Raw genomic sequence first — 22148 nt, forward strand, 5'->3', positions numbered from 1 at the left:
GCCACTGTGCGGTGGCGGGCCCGGTCTGCCCGTCCTTCTTCTCGCCCGGCCCGGCCCCGCCTGTCTGTAATTCTGCCAGTACTCCAGCATTTTTCCTGACGGGTACGAGCGTGAAGCAGAGGCGGACGTGAGCGATCGCGGTCCTGTGTCACGGGCGCGTACGTGCTGGCCCGGAACGGAAGGACGCGGTCGACCGCGCGGATCACGAGCGCGTAGCGCACATTCCGTCCCCCCGGCGTCGGGAGGGGAACGGACCCGAGCGTGGGCGGAAGCGTGGCCGTAGTGAATTGCAAAAGACTATCATAATTCGGGCTGTATTCATAAGTTGGTGTCATCTTTTAATTTTTTTTTATAAATTCATATCAAGATACAAACCGTATTTTGTAAATCATGTATTTCTACGTATAGATGCTCTTTCTGACAGATATGGCTCATCGGTCAGTCTCTTACAAGAAAAACCGGCCTGAACCATTTTGGCCGGGGGAAAACCGGCTCTCTCTCTATGCAGACCGGATCCACCCGCACTCGCGCTTTCTCTGCAGCACGGCGGGCAGTACGGCAGCCAGGCCGGTGTTCCTGCAGCACTCTTCACGCTCTCGGCTCTGCCTCCGTTCCCCTCCGCAACCCGCACGCGCCACGCATCGCCCTCCAAGAAAGAGTCCCGGCCAACCGCCCCGAGATCTCCATGGACGCCGGCGCCGCACACGCCGACATGGCGGCGGGAGGGCCCGACGACGCCGACGCGGCCTTCTTCTCGCGCCGCCGGTACCGCTGCTGCTGCTTCTCCGCACCGTGGCAGTCGTCCTCCTCGTACGCCCGCCGCTCGCCCGCGGGGACGACAATGGACGAGGAGTGGTCGGAGCTGGTGGCCGGCCCGCGCTGGAAGACCTTCATCCAGCAGCTTCTCCTCCACCCCGTCCTTGCACAGCGGCGGGAAGAAGAGCCAGAACGACGTGCCCGCGACGAACACCACCACCAGCACCGTCGCCACGGCCCACGGCGGCGACGGCAAGACCCTCGCCGCCCACCACCGCGCGCACCACCCCTCGGCGACGCAGCAAATGTCGTGGAGCAGGAAGAATGCGGTCATCCTACCGTCTGGCCGCCGAAGGATGAGGTAGTACACCATGCCCTCGTGCATCAGCCCGGACACGAGGAAGGTGGCCAACACGCCCGCGGGGTTCCCGGCGCGCGCGCGCACGGGGTCGTACACCAACGGCCGGAGGATGGCGGACACCATGAGGTTCCACCTCCCGCCCCAGAAGCCCTGCAGCGATGACGCCAGGTAGGGGCGGTCGAACTGCGGCTCCGTCTCCATGCCGAGCGCGACGGCGGCCACCGCGATGCACGGGAAGAAGAGGTCGAGGAAGCAGTAAATGTGGACGTCGTAGAGGGCCCGGCGCGCGTAGTGATGCAGCCGAGCGTTGTACTGGTAGACGCGGAGGATGGCGGCTATGACGACGACCTTGGCTGCTGCTGGTGCTGTCGGGGCTGGCGCTGGCGGGCACCGTGGTGGGGTTGGCCGTGGCCAAGCCGGTGTTTCTGCTCTTCAGCCCCGTGCTGGTCCCGGACGCGCTCACCATCGACATGGCCGTCATCGGGTTCCTCGCTTCTGGCGCGCTCGGGCTGGTCGGGGGCCGACCCTTGGGGAAGAGGCGGTGCGCGATGGCCTCGCAGATGAGCGTGGAGCGGTGCTGGTGGTTGCGGTGGGGTGGAGGGAGTGGCCGGCGGGGTGTGGCGGTGGTGGCGGTGAGGGGGAGGCGGGGTGGAGGAGCAGGGTGGGCTCGGTCTAGAGGAGAAGAAGGTTTTTTTTTTGCCTATCCGGTTCGGATTGAGAGAGAGTTGGTTTTTTCCAAATCAAAACGGTCCGGACCGGTTTTTCTTATAAGAGACTGAACGGTGGGCCATATCTGTTAGAAAGAGCATCTATACATAGAAATACAGAATTTGCAAAATACGATCTGTATCTTGATACGTATTTACAAAAAAATTGAAAGATGACACCAACTTATGAATACGGTCCGAATTGTGGTAGTCTTTTGGAATTAATTGGCGTGGGCGTGGCCAATGCCATCCAGACGCATTGCCGTCTGGGCGCGGTATCGGGCTTGCGCCGAAGGGCACGCGTTGCCTGTTTTTACTTTGGAAAAAGTCCATTTTGAACCCTGAACTGGTAGATGTCTGCTGGAATTGACCCCGGAGTACAAATCCCTCTCGATTGCACCCTGAAGTAACAAATCCCGGTCTAAATTGAACCTTAGAGTGCTTTGCCAAACGGGGATTGGTGATGTGGCCGGGAATGCTTTCGTTGGCGATGTTCTGGACCGTAAAGAGCGCAGCTGGAGTGGGCCGGCCCACTAATTCCGGTCTGGAGGGTGTTGTACATGCCCGCAAGGCTTAATCCCCGTCCACAACTCCACCTCCTGCGTGCCTTCCCCTCTTCCACCTCGCAGCGCGCGGCGGTAATGGCGACCGGCGGGTGATCGTCTGTACGACGATGATCGTCACGACGTGGCGGCGCAAACAAGTGGAGGTAAACACCCCGATGCCCTCCTTCTCCGATGCTAGTAGTTTAGGCTCTGATTGCGGCAATTTTGTTAGGGTTTACACTGGTTTTGGGGTAGGGTTTTTTTCGAGCAGAAAAGTTGAGATATTTTTCAATTTAGCCGTAGATTTCGATGTTGAAATGTACAGATAGGTTAATTTTTGCTCCTATTATTTGTCTACTGCAGTGATAGCATGGATTCCACCGAGATTTTGCATGTCTGTTTCCATCTGGGTGGGGAATTCATTCGTACTGGCCCCAATCTGCAATATGTTGGAGGAGATGAAGCTAGGTCAGATATAGAAAGGGACAAATTATCTCTACAGGAAGTAAAGGGCTTTTTGAAGGATCACATTGCCCTGAAGGAGTCTATGAAGTATTATTTCTTAATTCCTGGTCATGAACTTGTGAATGGCTTGATGTTTCTGGATGATGACAGCAAATGTCTTAAGATGGAAGATTATGTAGATGTTGGTGCTATTGCAGATGTCTATGTAGAGTACCATGGAGAAGAAGAAAGTGCTGACAGTAGCACTGGCAGTGACTTTGAGGATGAGATACTTTCTTGGACAGATTCTGAACCTGATGTTGTGATGACAGCTGCAGAGCCTGCTGAATCTGACACTGATGTGCTTATCACTGATGCAATAGGTGTGGTCAGACAAGTTATTTGCAGTCCTCAGAAGCACAGAAGCACTGGAAATGTGACTGAACCTCCAAATGTTAGTGAAGGACCATTTTCTCAAGTGCTTGATCCAACTCAACACACAATTGCTGCGGCAGGGAATGATGTTGTTGATTCTGATTCAGACAGTGACTTTGTGTACACTCCACATAGTGATGACAGTGGAGAAGATTCAGAGGTTGTGGAGCTAAGGAGACATGCTAGGAAGTTCAAGAAAAAAATGACTAACAGTGCACCTGCTCAACAAGCAGCAGCTAGAACCAGTTCAGCAGCCAACAAGTTCAAGCCTCCAAGGAAGAGAGCTGCAACTACTGCAGCTGGATCATCTTCAGTCACAACACCTGGAGCAAACAGAGGAAGAAGGGCTGCAACTACTGCAGCTGGATCATCTTCAGTCACTGCACCTGGAGCAAAGAGAGGAAGAAGGGCTGCATCCTCAGTTCCAAGCTACCAATACTTCACGTGCGGTGGAAACTACTAACTATGCCACCAGCTTGCATGTTCTACTACTTTTGATGATGTTGCAGTGTTGCAAACATTTGATGCCCTATAATGGATGGTATACTTTTGATGATGTTCATATACCATCCCTAGCCTGAAATCAAATATGTATCAGGTTATGGATGGTATATGCCCTGTAATGGATGTTACTGTCATGTTGCAATGGATGCAATGGATGCTATATGACCTATATGCTATGAAGTACAATTAAGATCTAAAATATATGCTATATGCTATGGATGCTATAAAATAGATGGAATCCAAAATGACAGGGACAATTTAACACAAACTTGTCGCATTGCAGAGAGCATAATTTTCCTTATTACAATGATCAAGTACTTGTCCATATCAAACTACATTGCAACTGGTAAGCAACTACATTGCTTACAAAGCCATCACTGCATGAACATCTTGCCTGCAACTACACCCAACACAAACACAATGAACAGAAACACAACATTATCATATTTGGCCTTCACAACAACCAATTCTTCATTCTTCTTCCTCAGTTCATCTTGCACAGATACAAGCATCATTGCTGTTTCATCATCATTGGCATTCATGGTTGCAGTGTGATCTTCCACTTGAGACACACTCCTCTGCCCTTTAAGCATCCACACCTCATCACGAAGATCACCAACCAGGTCACTTAGAAATTTGGGCAGCTCAGGGTCATGCCACTCAACATAGCCGCAACCACCATGCTGTTCAAATGTAGAGAGGAGAAACAATCAGAACAGAGAGGAGAAGAAATCAAACATAGAGGAGAAGAAAATCGAACATAGAGGGGGAACTCACCAGCGCATCCACGCAGGAGTAATATCTCCTTCTTGGATTTTGATGGCTCCAAGAGATCCAGCGCGGCGCCTTCCTCGGAGGATCGCACCGGCACATCTTCGCGGGTTCGTACGCCATGGCATCCTCGCGGTAGCGCACCGGCGGCCGCGCATCCGCCGCTCGCCTTCCTGCAGCATGACGGAATCCTGGACCGGACACATCAACAATCGACGACCACGACATATCCCTCTCCGGCGTCGGCGCCAGCATCCGCCGTGGCACTCTGATTTCTCCTCCACCCTCGTCTGATTTCTCACCGCTCGATGAACCCTAGCTTCGTTGCCCAATCGACTGGATATTTCCGTTGGAGTAGGTGCGGTGCGGTTAAGACATGGTCCCATCCGTCAGAATCCTGGTTAAAACACTCTAAGGTTAGATTTAGACCGGAATTTGTTACTTCAGGATGCAAACGACAGGGATTTGTACTTTGAGGTCAATTCCGACAGACATCTACCAGTTTAGGGTTTAAAATGGACCTTTTCCTTTTACTTTTTAGTAGCGGGAGGCGCGGTCGCGTCGCGGCTTTGCTTGCCGACCGCGCGGGGATTCGTTCGGCCGTCGCCATCAGAACACGGCGCGGAGGAAGAATCGGCGCGCGCGCGCGTGCGTGGAAGAAATCACTGCAGGCCAGGTCGGCCCGGAGAATTTCGCGTCGGCTAGAACCGCCGGCCGGCCTAAACAACAGACTAGACAAGGCTAATTCGGGGCCCACCGCTATTATATGGTGCCCGTTATACATTTCCAGATTTGTGCCTTGACGAGCTACGTTATTACAAAATCCAATTTCTATGTATTTTTTTCGGTTAGTCGTCGTCTACTTCGAGCCTTCGACCATGCACGGGTCAGTGGCGGATCTAGAAATAATTTTGAGTGTGTCCACACTTCAAAAAAGTTAAGGTCTACTCCCTCCGTTTCTAAATATAAGTCTTTTAAGAGATTTCACCAGGGATCTACATATGGAATAAAATGAGTGAATCTACACTCTAAAGTATGTCTATATACATTCATATGTAGTCCACTAATGAAACCTCTAAAAAGACTTATATTTAGGAACGGAGGGAGTATTCAATTGGCTTGGTTGGGCCTTGAAAATCAAAACTTTTTTACATGGTTAAAAAATACATCCCAAAATTCTAGATGTGTCATGGCACACCCGGCACACCCGCTGGTTACGCCACTGGCATGGGTATATGTATATATTCTACAAAGAGGGACGAAAAAGATTACCATCTTTCATGTCTCTCTTGAAATAGGCTTTCGTCCCGCTATATGGATATAACAACCACCAGATACAACATCTCGATTAACGCTGGGGCTGGCAGCACAAGCACGCTCAAAAGAAAATACAAAAGAAAATAAGAGAAAAATGCCAACAACGCCGGATCAACGAAAGCTACGGCTCCCCGCGACCGCTGTGCCCATCGAAGATAACCACCACGCTCCAAAGCCACCGAGTTGTCGTGTACCAAGCACCGCCTTCAAGAAGGAGTGCGACGATGTCGACGCTGCTGCCCGGACGAATCCTAGAATTTCTACCAATACATGGAGGGTGGTGAGGTGAGAGGATCACCCGACGCCCTTCAACAAGGATGACGGCGCCCGCAGGCGTCACCACGTTGGTGCCAGCAAGACCGACAGGAATTTCTCCCGACCCCTCGCACCCGCCACCCAGGACCAATCTTCGGCTTCATGACACCCGCCGCCCACAACATGCACCAACACAGTCACGAGGACACCGCCGTCGTCTCACCACGTCCAACGAAGCAAGACCGATCGGATCCAAACGAGACACCCGTAAATAACAGACCGGACATAGCAGCAGAGGCACATCAGACCAAATGTCCAGCCGAGCCCATAACGGGCCCGTGAAGCTCCGCCGCCACGCTGCAGCAGTTGCGGCACAACAGCCGCCGTCCCTGTCGCGAGGAGCTCGCCAGAGCCACCGTAGAACAACCCACTGCAGCCCCCAAGCAGGCCCGCCCCGACCTAGATCAGGCCCCTAGGGCCAAGATCTGAGCCAGTCTGGCGCCACCGGCCGCCGCAGGCCATTGGCCATCACCGCCGCCAAGGGGCAACGCCTCCGCACCGCCGCCGTCCAGATCCGCGCCGGAGCACCGCCGGCCGAAGGGCTCCGCCGCCAGGACCGCATGCCCGAGTCGGGATCCAGCGACGGGGGAAGAAGGGGACCGCCACCGCCGGACTGCGGGGCGCCGCGCGGGCAACGCTCGCCGGCGGCAGCGGCGAGGGGAAAGGGCGGCGGCGGCGGCTCGCGGGGAGGGGAAGGAGTGGGGAGCCGCCCCGGTCGCCTCGCTCGGGGAGGGCGACGCGGGGGGCCTCGAGACTGGTCCCTGCCTCCTCAAACGCAGGCAGCCAACATACAATTGCAGATCGACTACCATCTTTCATGTACCATTGTCCAATCCTCTACAACTCTTAAGTTGTTTTTTAACTAAAAGCATCAGATATGTTATAAAAGTTCAATGAAATTAAAAGGCGTCTCAAACTTTAGAAAAGTTACATCAAGTTCTCGGTCTACAAGCCTCAAGTTAACTGATATGTTTGTTTGGGAAACAACACGTGGTTGTGTGTCCTGCAAGGCGATTTTTTTTAAAGTGGGAGCCGACATTTCTTGACACAAGTTTGAGGTTTATACAACTGCGAGTACTTTCTTTACGACATAGCTTTAGTATCTATAAGATTGTGCATTCTTTCTTTGCATTGATGTGTTTTGAGTTGGAACAATAGGTCTTTCAAAGATCATGTTGGAGCAACAATCAAAATGTACGGGATATCCTAAATTCTTCGTGATGAATGCACATTAATTGTCGAATTACTTGATACAACATTTTTATGTGTTAAATATATCCAGATTTTCTAATTTGTTTTAAGGAACGGAATATGATAATGTAACACCCCAAACTTTTGCCTCCTGATAACTTAGAGTTAATAGAGTTGTTTGAATTCTTAATTGTGTCTGAGTTGAAAATCTTGCTTCTTATTTGAAAATTTACCTTCTCTTGTTTGAATTTGACTTGGATCTTCTACTTGAATAAAAGTGATCTATGCCTTGGGAAAATTCGTATACTATTATACTCCAATTATAATTCTCATCTTCCTACCACTGACCATGACAATGGAATAGGTTATAAAATTAATTATCTTACAAAATATTTTGGCCAAAAAGTAAGTTTTCAAAAAAACCTGAATTGAGGCTTGAACTACGAGTCCTTGATTTAGGTGAGATAAAAACTTTGCAAATTTTATTTTCATCCCATTAGTTATAGATATCCCGAAACCACAAAAATATATTTTTTAAAAAGTATGAGAATATTTAATTTGAAGGCTTTTTCTTAAGGCTGGCAATGGTCTTTGATAAGGATTTTTTTTAATATTTCAAGATTATTTGAGAAAATTTAGAGTGACTCACGAGACATATAGTTTCCATGTAAAAGAGTTTTAACCCATGGTCGTGTTCAAAAGTCTTCCTAGATCTACAAATTATGTTTTTGTCCATTTCTAAGGTTTGAAATTTTACACATGGAATATTCTCATAATATTCCCAAGTAAATCATGGGTATGTGAATATTGTCAAATACCCCCCCCCCCATCAACTTTGAGCTACCAGGGCATCCATTTGATATGGAAATCACCCACTTTCCACTTCATGCACAAACTTGTTTGGAAAATTTTGTGAAACAAAGTTTCTCTATATGTCCTCAAAGTGTTACCCGTGCTCAATCATGCAATGAACCGCAACCAGTGCAAATCCCAGCAGTCAATTTGACCAAAGCAGCGGCCAAATGGACCAATCCAACTTTCTGGACATGGGCAGAAACTTTGTATCTCTCAGATTTCAAGTATCTCATTGTCATCCAGCACCCCTAATAGATCCAATCCATCTCCTCGCACCATGGCAAGCCTTTGGACACTCTCTCCCTATCCCTGGCGCCCTAGACTGGTTTGGTTAAAGCCAACAATGCACACAATGGCACCATTGAGATCCCGCCACTACTCCCAACAATCTCCGGCCAAAACCTTATGTCCAAGGCCCTCTTTTGTGACCCCCTCGACCATTGAGCAAAGCCCGAGCCCTCTCTCCTCCTCCTGGGGTTGCAAGACCGTCGTGTCTAGAGCCCTGACCACCGGACACGTGTACACCCAGTTGTTGCTCCCTCCTTGTTCCAAAGCCATGCAACACTCCCTCGCATCCTCCTTACCCCCAAACATGCTAATTTCCCCTCACCCGCAAACACCTTGGCTAAACCTCGAACATGCTCCAGACCGTTGTTTTGACCTTCGAGGTCGAAACGTTGCCTCTGGTGAGCCCTAAGCCCCTCCAGCCCTCTCAATCGCCTTCACAGTTGCCCAATCGAGCTCCTACACCATAAGCCCTATCGCCAGACCTCGGTAAGTGTTGGGGAACATTGCATGGGAAACAAAAAATTTCCTACGCACACATAAGATCTATCCATGGTGATGACCATCTACGAGAGGAGAGATCGGATCCACATACCCTTGTAGATCGCTAAGCGGGAAGCATTAAGAAACGCGGGTGGTGTGGCCGAACGTCTTTGTGATCCCAATTGCAAGCCGTCCCATGATCCAATAATAATCTAGCGCCGAACGGATGACACCTCCGTGTTCAGCACACGTGCAGCCCGATGACAATCTTCGCCTTCTTGATCCAGCAAGAGAGACGAAGAGGTAGCTGAATTCTCCGGCAGCACGATGACGTGACGGTGATGATGGTGGAGCTACTCCGGCAGGGCTTCGTCGTGCCGTACCTAAATAACTTACGGAGTGTCACGAAGTGGTGGATGGAGAGGGGTTGCGCCGTGGCTGGAGGTGCAAAAAGCTTCTCTACCCTCCACTATATATAGAAGGAGGGAGGGGTGGCGCCCTAGGGAAAACCCTACGATTCGGCCGACACACAAGGAGGAGGGAGGAGTCCTCCTCCAATTCGGTTTGGTGGAGTAGTCCTCCTCCTAGTCGGTTTGACCCACCTCCTCTCTCTTTCTCTCTTCGACCGAACATGCCCTCTTGGGCTGGCCGCCCAGCCCACCAGGGGCTTGCGTGCCATCCTTGGGCCTATTTGGTCCTTCTCCAGGTGGGTGGACCCTCCCGGTGGAACCCTGAAACCCATTCGTCACTCCCGATACTTTATCCGTAATGCCCGATATCCTTCCAGAAGCCAAATGTACCCTTCCTATATATCAATCTTCATCTCCACACCATTCCGTAACTTCTTGTGATGTCCAGAATCTCATCTGGAACTCCGAGCAACATTCAGTTACCAACATACATAATTCAACTATACCGAAACATCACGGAACTTTAAGGGTGCTGACCCTGTGGGTTCGAGAACTATGTAGAGATGACCAAGACACTCTCCTGTCAATAACCAATAGCGGGACCTGGATGTCCATATTGGTTCCTACATATTCTACGAAGATCTTTATCGGTTGAACCTCTTTGTCAAGGATTCAGTTAATCCTGTATAATATTATCTTTGTGCTACGGTATGTTACTTGCCCGAGATTTGATCGTCGTTATCTCTATACCTATTTGAATCTCGTTACCGGCAAGTCTCTTTACTCGTTCCGTAATACAAAATCTCGTGGCTAACTCTTTAGTCACATTGCTTGTAAGGCTTGTTGTGATGTTGTATTACCAAGTGGGCCCCGGGATACCTCTCTGTCATAAGGAGTGAAAAATCCCAGTCTCGATCCATGGTAACTCAACGGACACCTTTGGAGATACCTATAGAGCATTGATATGTCTCCAACGTATCTATAATTTTTTATGGTTTCATGCTATTATCTTGTCAAACTTTTGATGTTTTGTATGCCTTTTATATCTTTTTTGGGGCTAACTTATTAACTCAGTGCCAAGTGCCAGTTCCTGTTTTTTCCGTGTTTTTGACCCTTTTCAGAGGAGGATTTTAAACGGAGTCCAAACGGAACGAAACTTCCAAAAAGATTTTTTCCGAAACAGAAGACGACCGGGGAACTTGAGAACCAAGGCAGGGGGGTACCAGGGACCCCATAAGCCCCCTAGCCGCGGCCAGGGGGCTGCGCCTCCCAGGCTTGTGGGCTCCCTGGGCCTCCTCTGCCCTAGGTCTTTCGCCTATATATTCCCAAAAATTCTAGAAAAAATCAGGAGATCATCGAAAGTACTTTTCCGCCGCCGCAAGCTTCTGTCTCCGCAAGATCCCATCTGGGGCATGTTCTGGTGCCCTGCTAGAGGGGGATTCGGATACGGAGGGCTTCTTCATCAACACCATGACCTCTCCGATGATGCGTGAGTAGTTCACCATAGACCTACGGGTCCATAGCTAGTAGCTAGATGGCTTCTTCTCTCTCTTGGATCTTCAATACAGAGTTCTCCATGATCTTCATGGAGATCTATCCGATGTAATCTTCTTTTGCGGTGTGTTTGTCGAGATCCGATGAATTGTGGATTTATGATCAGATTATCTATGAATCTTATTTTAGTTTCTTCTGATCTCTTATATGCATGATTTCATATCCTTGTAATTCTCTTCGAGTTGTGGGTTTTGTTTGGCCAACTTGATCTATGATTCTTGCAATGGGAGAAGTGCTTGGTTTTGGGTTCATACCGCGCGGTGACCTCACCCAGTGACAGAAGGGTTAGCGAGGCACACATCGTGTTGTTGCCATCAAGGGTAAAAAGATGGGGTTTTCATCATTGGTTTGAGTTTATCCCTCTACATCATGTCATCTTGCTTAAGGCGTTACTCTGTTCATCATGAACTCAATACACTAGATGCATGCTGGATAGTGGTCGATGTGTGGAGTAATAGTAGTAGATGCAGAATGTATCGGTCTACTTGTCTCGGACGTGATGCCTATATGTATGATCATTGCCTTAGATATCGTCATGACTTTGCGCGGTTCTATCAATTGCTCGACAGTAATTTGTTCACCCACCGTAATATTTGCTATTTTGAGAGAAGCCTCTAGTGAACACTATGGCCCCCGGGTCTACTTCACACCATATTTTCAGCCTTACTCTTTTACTTCATTGCACTTTCCGCCTTCAGATCTCACTTTGCAATCAATCTTGAAGAGATTGACAACCCCTTTATAGCGTTGGGTGCAAGCTCTTTTGTGTTTGCACAGGTACTCTGGACTTGACGAGATTCTCCTACCGGATTTATACCTTGGTTCTAAAACTGAGGGAAATACTTACTGCTCCTGTGCTGCATCACACTTTCCTCTTCAAGGGAAAAACCAACGCAAACAAGTCTCCATCAACGTATCAAATTCTAGGGTTGTTGTTTGAGAAGTAGCAAGCATCTTTATAGTCACCCAGTTATGTTGCGGTGTTTGATATACACAAGGTATTACTCCGGTGTCAGTGAGTTACATGATCTCATGGTCATAGGAACATATACTTGACATGCAGACAAACAGTAGCAATAAAACGACACGATCACATGCTACGTTCATAGTTTGGGTCTTGTCCATCACATCATTCTCCTAACGATGTGATCCTGTTGTCAAATGACAACACTTGTATATGGCTAGGAAAATTTTACCATCTTTGATTAACGAGCTAGTCAACTAGAGGCTTACTAGGGACGTTGTGTTGTCTATGTATCCACACATGTATCTGAGTTTCCATTCAATACAATTATAGCATGGATAATGAATGATTATCTTGAACAAGGAAATATAATAATAATGATTTTATTATTGCCTCTAGGGCATATTTCCAATAGTCTCGCACTTGCACTAGAGTCAATAATCTAGCTCACATCACTATGTGATTTTAATGTAATGAATCTAACACCCATACAGTTCTGGTGTTGATCATGTTTTGCTCGTGGAAGAGGCTTAGTCAACGGTTCCGCAACATTCAGATTTGTTTGCACTTTAAAAAAAATTATGTCCTCCTCCTTGATGTGATCGCGGATGGAATTGAATCGTCGCTTTATGTGTCTGGTCTTCTTGTGAAACCTTGGTTCCTTGGCTAGAGCAATGGCACCAGTGTTGTCACAGAACAAAGTCATTAGATCTAGTGCACTTGGCACAACTCCAAGATCTGTCATGAACTGCTTCATCGAGACACCTTATTTAGCCACCTCTGAGGCAGCTATGTACTCTGCTTTGCATGTAGAATCTGTCGGATTTAGGGCTCCGCAAAACCCTAAGGATTCGAACACAGGGGCGTGTACGGCGATCTCTCTCGGCTCGACCTAACCTAGCCCGCTACTTGATGGAAACGGCGAAGAACTCACTGGATGGTGAGGGAAACACAAAACACAACAATTTACCCAGGTTCGGGCCGCTGCGAAGCGTAAACCCCTACTCGTGCTTTTGGTGGATTGCCTCTCACGGAGGTTGATGGATGAACTAGTACAGTGCTCTCGAGCCTCCGGAGGCCAAGCGGCTAGGTGTGTGGCTCTAGGGTTTCAATCATCTGATACCCCTTTGCCAAGTATCCTACCCTCTCTATTTATAGTGGAGGTTCGGGTCCTCTTCCCTTATCGTAGGCGGGAAGGGATCTGATACGTCCCAAACATATCTATAATTTCTGCTTGTTCCATGATCTTTTGGGTGACATTGTTATATGTTTTGCTACACTTATATATCATTTTACACATATTTGGACTAACCTACTAACTCAGTGCACCCAGTGCCAATTTCTGTCTGCTGTTGTCTATTTTGCACGGGCTTTTACCCAATTTTCCGAAGCCCAAAAAATTCCAGAATATATATATATATAAAATCAGCGAAACAGAAGCTTTTGGATCACCGAAGATGGGCCAGAGGGGGGCCAGGGGCCTCCCAAGCAACCTGCTGGCGCGGCCAGGCCCTAGGCCGCGCGGCCAGGCCCTAGGCCGCGCCAGGAGGCCGTCTGGGTGGGTCCCACGTCCTCCGGTGCCCTCCTTTGGCCTATATTTAGAGTCCCGAGAGTAAACCCTTCCACAACTTCCAGAATCGCGAATTTCTCCATCGTTCCGCCGCCGCAGCGCTTCCGAGATCGGGAGCGTCAAGAGACCTCTTCCCGGCACCCTGTCGGAGGGAGGATTGACTTCTGGGAGCTTCTCCACCGCCATGGACGCTTCCCGGACGTGTCGTGAGTAGCCCTCCTTGGACCATGAGTCCATGACCAGCAACTATGTGATGTCTTCTCTCCAATCTTATGCTTCAATGGTTAGTCCTTGTGAGCTACCCTACAAGATGAAGGCATATATGTAATTCTCTTGCTATTGCTATGCTCGATTTGTCGGGATCCAATGGATTATGAGATTTTTCAGATTGTTATGAGTTATATATTTGATTATCCTTTTATATTATGTTCCTTAGTGATTCATGCATGTTCTCCATTGCTATTTACTGCTTTGGCCGAGTAGTAGATTGTAACTCCAAGAGGGAGCATTATGCATGATTGTGGGTTCATGCCCCTCGAATTCTAGCTTGAGTGACAGAAACATGAGACTAGGGGGTGTGCTTGTTGCCACCACAGAGAAAACAACGGTGCTTGTGACCAGGGTTGCAAGGATTGTTTACCTTACGCATAGTTCGTTAATGCAATTGTCCGTTGCTTTGAGTTTACACTTTGGGTGGGGCTCACAACTTAATACCGGAGAGATGTTCTGGATAGATATCTCAAGGTGGATGATTAGTAAGTAGATGTTGATGAATAAACGGTCTACTTGTCTTGGCATACTGCCCATTACTATTGAACCTCTAACTATCAAGTAGCATAGTTAGCATTGCGGTGCGTTCATGATTCTGTCAATTGCCCAACTGTGATTTGTTTACCCAAGCATAGTTGTTTATCATCTTTTGGGAGAGACACATCACTAGTGAACATCATGTGACTCCGGTCCATATCACCATCATTGTTTACACCTCCATCATTTACCGCTTTCATTTACTTTTCCATTGCTATCACTAGGCACAAGATGATTCGGTGCCCCTTGGAGTCTTTCGAAGATGGTTGCCTTCTACGTTTCTTTTCGGTGGATGAGAGTCGTAGGAAAGCCGTACTATTAAGACGGGGTCCCTTCGGAAAGGTTTGGGTGGAATCAGCATGTACACATCTGTTCTTTTGCACCACCTTTCCTTCGCTTCAATGGAGCTCGAGTTCGTTTCCCCTTATATGTGCAAAGTGAAAGCAGCAAGGCGCTTGTTTTCAGTGGCCAACGGTAGTACCGCTCAAAGGAGAGGTAGTACCGCTCCAAGCAGCGATAGTACCGCTGTCACCAACCTCTACTACGAGCACCAGCGGTAGTAAGAGCCGACGTAGTTTTTTACTACCGCCCTCAGGCGGTAGTACCGCAACTATGTTCGGTACTACTGTGTCGGATTTTTGCACAACCGTAGCCTCGACGGAGGTAGACACGGAAGTAATTTTTTACTTCCTCTACCTCCTGTGGCAGTTGGACACAAACCTGCAATCGTACTGTAAGGGCGTGCGGTAGTACCGCTCCGGCGGTTCTACCGCTCGTTGCCGCGTGCAGTAGTTTCTCTCCCTGCCACTACCGTGCGTGCAGTAGTACCGCACCGGGCAGCGGTAGTACCACACCTGGCAGCGGTAGTACCACACCTGGCAGCGGTAGTACCCCTCCTAGCAGCGTAGTGCCACTTTGCTCGAGATCAAAGTGGGGGTAACGATTGGATTCTTTCCCCCACTATATAAAGGGGCCTTCTTCCCCAAGAATACTACCTCTCCCCTTCCGACCTCTCTCCCTAGCTAATCAAACTTGTTGATTTTCTAGGGATTGGTTGAGAAGGCCCCGATCTACACTTCCACCTAGAGATATTTGACCCCCCCCCACTAATCCCTTGAGGATCTTGTTACTCTTGGGTGTTTGAGCACCCTAGACGGTTGAGGTCACCCCGAAGCAACATTCTATTGTGGTGAAGCACCGTGGTATTGCTGGGAGCCTCCAAGCTTTGTGTGGAGATCGCCCCAACCTTGTTTGTAAAGGTCCGGTCGCTGCCTTCAAGGGCACCGCTAGTGGAATCACGACATCTCGCATCGTGTGAGGGCGTGAAGAGAATACAGTGGCCCTAGTGGCTTCTTGGGGAGCATTGTGCCTCCACACCGCTCCAACAGAGATGTACTTCCCTTCAAAGGGGAGGAACTTCGATAACACATCCTCGTCTCCACCGTTCCGCTTGTGGTTATCTCTTACCTTTACTTTGTGCTTATTATTGTTGTGTTGTATTCCTTGCTTGAACTAGTTGTTGTTGTTAGCATCATATAGGTTGCTCCCCTAGTTGTTCATCTAGAAAACCTTTTGTTGCTAACCCTAATTTGTTAAGAAAAGTTTAAAATTGTTAGTTGCCTATTCACCCTCTCTAGTCAACCATATCGATCCTTTTAGTTTGGGTGAACACTAATCGTTTTGAGATCTTTGTTTCTTTTGGTGGGAGGTGTACTAATTCTCTTTGGAACGTATATGAACTTGGGACTCTTGCCTCGAGAAGTGCTAGCATTAGTTTTAGATGGTGTAACGGTGGAACCTACTATGTCAACCACATCCTCCATTTTATCAATTCTCCTCAGACCTTGTTCTACCCTCTCATCAATAGTGGTGTCCTTTTTCTTTAAGGTTTTCAAAGTCATTCCTACACATGACCCAAGTTGAGTGATATGATTATGCAATTTTTTTATCTAACTCCTATATTGGTTCGTGAGTAACCATCTTCCTTTCAATAGCGTGAAGTCTTTGCATAACATGTTCCAAGGTTAAATTGGTTTCATTAATGATAATGGGTGGTGTTCCAACAAGATTTTCAATGGCATTATAGGCATCCAAACTTTGACACATAAGGAAATTCCCACCAGTGAAGGTGTCAAGGACAGACCTATACCAAGTTGTCACACCAACATAAAAATTATGGAGTAACGTAGTAGTGGATAACTTTTTAGTTGCTTTATTTTGAGCATAGAAAATCATATACCAAGCATCTTTCAAACTTTATCCTCCCTTTTGTTTAAAATTGACAACAACATTATTGGAAGTAACACGAACAAATGAAGAACTAGCCATGACTTCAAACAAAAAGACTAGTGACAAGCGAAGATATTTTTATTTTTATTTTTTTACGAGACAAACTAAATATACCAGCAAATAAAAAGAGGAACAAGTGAATAAAACTTTGTGTGGACTTACTTGGTAGTTGGTGATGATATTCCCCGGCAACAGCGCCATAAATCCTTCCTGATACTTATGATCCGCGTTGCGTTTTCCGTGAAGAGGAACGGTTTATCGCAGCACATTGTGGATAAGTATTTCCCTCAATTATGAAACCAAGGTTTATCGAACCAATAGAAATATCAACCACAACTGTCTCAGCGACTGCACACAAAAGAACAAACAACTCGCATCCAACGCGGGCAAGGGGGTTGTCAATCCTCTTGTCTTGTTATTTGCAAGCAAGTGAGATGTGTAGATAATTGTGAATAGCAAGATAAAATAAAAACAAATAAATAACAATGAGGTAATAAATGTTTCATTCATATATTGTGAATAGACCCTGTGCCATAGATTTACCTAATGGCATCTCTCATGAACAACAACATATGGTGGGTAAACAAATTACTGTTGGCAACTAACAGAAAAGCGAATAGTTATGCCATATATTCACGGCAATGATCATGTGTATATAGGCATCACGGCCACAAACAAACAGACCGACTCCTGCGTGCATCTATTACTATTACTCCACTCACCGACCGCTATCCAGCATGTATCTAGAGTATTAAGTAAAACAGAGTAATGCATGGAGAACGATGACATGATGTAGACAAAGTAAACTCAAGCAATATGAATAAACCCCATAATTTTATCCTTAGTAGCAACAACACAAAGACGCATCTTGTCCCCTTCTGTCACTCAGATATAGAAATTCGCGAGGTTGAACCTACTACAACGCACCTCTCTCATGGAAGAAATATCGATATAGTTGGCCAAACTATTTCAATAGATTAGAGAGAATTACGAAGCTATAATAATCATGCACATAAGAATCATATAAGTATTCATGAGAGACTCAAATATTTATCATGAATAATCTAAACATAAACCCACAATTCATCGGATCCCAACAAACGCACCGCACAAAAGGAATTACATCATATGGATCAAAGCGAAGATGCGATGATCATTGTATTGAAGATCAAAGATATATATATATCTATATATGTATATATATATATATACATATATATATATGTATATATATATATATATATATGTATATATATATATATACATATATAGATATATATATGTATATATATATATATATATATATATATATATATATAGAGAGAGAGAGAGAGAGAGAGATTTCCATCTAAGTACTCACAATGGATCCGTAGGTCTGTGGTGAACCACTCACACATCATCGTGGGGACAACAAGGTTGATGAAGAGGCCCTCCGTGATCAATCCCCCGACACGGTGGCAGAACGGAGCTCCAGATGGCCTCCCATTGGAACAGAGACTTGCGCGGCGTAAAAAGTGTTTCGGGACTCCCTCTCGCGTTTTTAGGGTATATGAGAATTTATAGGCCAAAGAACAGAGTCGGGAGGGCCACAAGGGAGGCACAAGCCTTCACGACGCCCCCAAGCCGCGCCCTGTTGGCTTGTGGGCCCCTCGTGAGGCCTCCAATATTCTTCCGATGCTCGTTTGTTTTCTTTTGGTCCAGAAAAAATTACCAAAAAGTTTCTGACAATTGGAACTCGTTTGGTATAGAAAACCTGCAAAGTGGAAGGCACGTAGAAAAAAGTAAGTGGCACTAGGCACTGGGTCAATAGATTTTTACTACAAAATAATACAAATTGGTAAATAAATACTCCAAAAGTGTTCTAGAATGATAATATATCAGCATGGAACAATCAAAAATTGTATATACGTTGGAGACGTATCATCCACCGTCATAGCTAGGCCACTGGCCATTCGGCCCGTTTGGCTGAGTTAAATTCTTTTGTTTATCCTTTTCAGTAAGATTCAAACATTTCCTATCGTTTAAAATGAAGTCCAAATGAACCGATTCAATTTTTTAAATACTTCGTAAATCATGCACTATTTATCGAGAGTGAACATTTTTTTCTAGGCAAGTCTGTGCATGGTCTTGGATAATCATCTGCTCTCCGAATCTAGTGAAACCAATTTCAAAATTTTCTAAAATCATGCCTTATTTAATGAGTACCTTCACTAATTTTTCTACAAAAAGGCATTCTTTGAACTTGTTGCATATCCATTTTTTTCCATTGATTTCAACAATATGAAATGTTCAAAAAAACTAGTAGGTCTAAAAATAATAGGATTACTTTGGGTATTTTCATATAGCTAGATAGGTCCTAGAATAGTGTGATTCCTATTTTAGAGCACTTTTTTTTTTACCTTGTTGTGTTTCTTTTTGGCGTTAGATAACGAAGTAGACGAAGGACTTGGAGAAGGACAAAGTCATTTGAAGACATTGCCAAGTCAGGCAATCAACCTCTTCACCATGTTGATTTATCCAAGTTTCTCCTCATGAAGTAGTTTATTTTCATGCATTAAAAACCAAGGCTATGCATTAATAGAAGAGATGATCCTATTTGCATGACATATGTGATATCCTTGATGCCATTAAAACCTTGACCTTGATAACCCTGGAAACATAATGGCAATAGCTTATTGCTATGGAAGTTGCTTAGCCATGCTATGTGGGTGAAAACTGTATGTTGGATAGAAAAAAAATATTTTGAAATAAAATTGAGTACCCGTATGGGTGACTCATTGTTGTGAGACAGTGTGATGAAATCTGGATGGATTGGCACAAGATCGTGACTGTCACCTAACCTACAATTCAACCACATTGCCTTGGTAGTGGGGCTTGGCTAGACTCTTGGTTGGTACTAAGGGTGGATCCCACCTGTTGGAAGGGTGCACAACAAAATGATGGAGTGCAAATGCAAATACCATGATCAGGGAAAACACTGATGCCCAACAAAGATTGGGGGCACAAACACTGATGTCCAACAAAGGTTGGGGGGGGGGGGAAAGCAAGTCGAGACCATCTTATAAGATTAGAAAGAAGGAGAGATGAACTGAGGGGGTAAACCAAGGGAGTAGGTAGACCAAGGAGAAGATCAACTTGAGAAGGTGGATCCGAAGGGGAGAAGACAACGACATGATGCCAATTGCCGCAAGTCGCCATTCGGGTACTGTAGCACAATGTCTAACTCTTGCGGCACACATGTTGAGTGATGAGTGCATCATCATCGATCAATGAATAAGAAATATCAGAAAACCCCTCTTAATAAATAAAATCATCATTGTGAATTACTACTACTAGTACTACTATTCATAAGGACCCAACGGCTCGCGTGGGCGGCCTAACTTCATCCATCAATGTTGCAAAGTTTGTGGTGGCGTGGCATAGCATGCCATGGGTAGAGCTACCAAGTAGTAACTCGACTTGTTCCAGATCCAAGAGAACACATCCTTCTGGTGGGTATTAACTTTGATCACATACACTTCATTCGGTAGATTGATGTACTGGATCAGACAACGAGTGCTTAGAGCACCACCAATATCCGTGACCGAGCTGCTATTAGGGAGCCCATCAACCACACGCCTTTTGTTGGTCTTTCCAGATGCTACTTTGATCCAAACCAATGGGGTGATTTCGTATACCGTACCACCTTCGATCCACCAATCGTTTCAGAAGAGAGTTTTGGGGCCATTACAAATTTGAACCTAACCAAAATGTGAAAGTTAGCATTGGCTTTAGAAGGTGTTCGTCGTAATGATGGATGTGTGTGAGCATGTGTGCTTCGTAGGGATTAGTACGCGTGTATGTGATTATGCGTGTAAAAAGACATCAAGCACCACCCGGAGGCCCAGGCGCGGTCAGACATTTGGTGAGCAGACAGTTATCTAACATTTGCATTCGAAGGACCTAGACTCATCCATCGCAGCTCATCTTTAGCCATCAACGGCGAGACCCCATTGCTTCACCTCGAGCTCTGCCGCTGCGCCACACATGCGGAGTGACGCGACACCGCATCGTCACCGATCGACGACGAATAAGAAATATCAAGCAAACCCCGTCATCAATAAATCAATCCACAAATAAAAATCGCCGTTGCGAGTCACTACTACCCGTGACAAGGACCCAAGCGAGAGCTCGCGCGGGCGACCTAACTCCGTCCACTGACACGCCCCGTACGTAACCACCGCTCAACCGCCACATCCCCGCACTCCATTGACGCCCCCCGCTTTACCAGGACGTGTGGCACGCCGCCTACGGCATTCCGGCACGTGCCTGCCGCCCCGCACCCCCCGTTAAGAAACTCCCACCACCCGCGCTCCGTTCGCTACCCCGCGGGCCCGCAACGTCAGTGCCCTGCAAAATCCAAGCACCGGTGCGTTGCCTTGCCTTCCACCCCCCCGCGTGTACAAATACGAGCGCCCAGCAGCGGGCCTGAGACCCCCGGTGTCACAACCGGGAGCGCGAGGAGAGGAGAGGACTTGAAGAAGAGGAGCTGAGCTAGGGTCTTGGTCCGGGGTCTTGTCGATCCACGGCGGTGCAAATCTGACGACCGCCCGGCGCCGGCGATGGGCTGCTGGTGGGAGCGCCTCGTGCTGCCGGTGCGGAGGGCGTGGCTCGGCGTCGCCTCCCGCTTCGGGGTGCGCCAGTCCGGTAAGGCCGGCCGCGCGCCGCTAGCTCACACGCTCCGGTCCAGGGGGCTTCCGTCGTCGGTCCGTCCACCGTGTCGTCCGAGGCTGACTCCGGCGTCTGTGGTTTGCCTTTTTTTGTTGCAGGGCTGTGGAGGCTCCGGCAGGAGGTGAGCACCTGCGAGTACGAGGACGTGCGCGTCATGTGGGAGATGCTGAGCCGCACCGCGTCCGCGCCCCCGCCGCCGCCGGCCAGGCGCCACAGCAGGTTCCGGCAGCCGCGGCCGTGGGCCGACAGGCTCCGCCTCTGCCGGGACATCTAGGCTAGGACTATCGACCTTTCCTTCCATGGGTTCTCCGTCTTCTACTCTTCTCTGCTGCCGCCGCTGTATGTATGCTGCTTGGGGCTCTGAGGTGTACTCCATTCCTCCCCGTGTATCCGGTCGATCCGCATGTAGATGGGTGATACCTCTGGGGTATGTGAATGAACAGAGCCGTTTCGTTCGAATACATCTTACTACACGACTTCGGAGTACCTTCTTTGCTTGCAAAATTTGATCAGGCTTCAGATAACCTTTGTGTTCTGCAGCCTGTTTGTTCAGGCTTCACATATTCAGATATAGTAGGGTGCCCTCGAGTTCAGAGAACTCATCAGTCATAAGGTTTGATGCTCCACCGGACCGGAATATCCTAGACCCAGTTGTTGCTTGAAGAAAAGTTATTTCTGCCGACCACGAATTAATTAGTACTAGTACCAAGATTTGACATCTCAGTCCCGACCCGTCGCCATACGAGCTCGATGCGCCGTGGTGTAGTTTTCGTTGCCCATCCAAAGCATCCGGTGATCGGATCACCACACCACACGCTGTACCGGACGCAAAACAACCCGATAATAATTGCCTCTCTTTTCTCCCCCGACCGGTA

The 22148-nt window shown here is 47.6% G+C and overlaps 1 protein-coding gene across 1 annotated transcript; it reads left to right on the plus strand.

Moving 5' to 3' along the window:
- Nucleotides 1-20955: 20955 nt before the first annotated feature.
- On the plus strand, nucleotides 20956-21734 carry LOC123446860. Its single transcript, XM_045123401.1, has 2 exons — nucleotides 20956-21249; nucleotides 21372-21734. Exons 1-2 carry the CDS (start codon nucleotides 21165-21167, stop codon nucleotides 21545-21547), a joined length of 261 nt encoding a protein of 86 aa, XP_044979336.1. The 5' UTR covers nucleotides 20956-21164; the 3' UTR covers nucleotides 21548-21734.
- The last annotated feature ends 414 nt before the right edge of the window (nucleotides 21735-22148 follow it).

This window comes from Hordeum vulgare, chromosome 4H (genome assembly GCF_904849725.1).
Source record: "Hordeum vulgare subsp. vulgare chromosome 4H, MorexV3_pseudomolecules_assembly, whole genome shotgun sequence".
NCBI lineage: Eukaryota > Viridiplantae > Streptophyta > Magnoliopsida > Poales > Poaceae > Hordeum > Hordeum vulgare.

What these genes read in the sequence shown, in the direction of transcription:
- LOC123446860 (XM_045123401.1), top strand. Translation starts at nt 21,165, where the DNA reads ATGGGCTGCTGGTGGGAGCGCCTCGTGCTGCCGGTGCGGAGGGCGTGG. An exon ending in CTTCGGGGTGCGCCAGTCCG is followed by an intron (nt 21,250 to 21,371) that starts GTAAGGCCGGCC and finishes TTTTTGTTGCAG; the next exon opens with GGCTGTGGAGGCTCCGGCAG.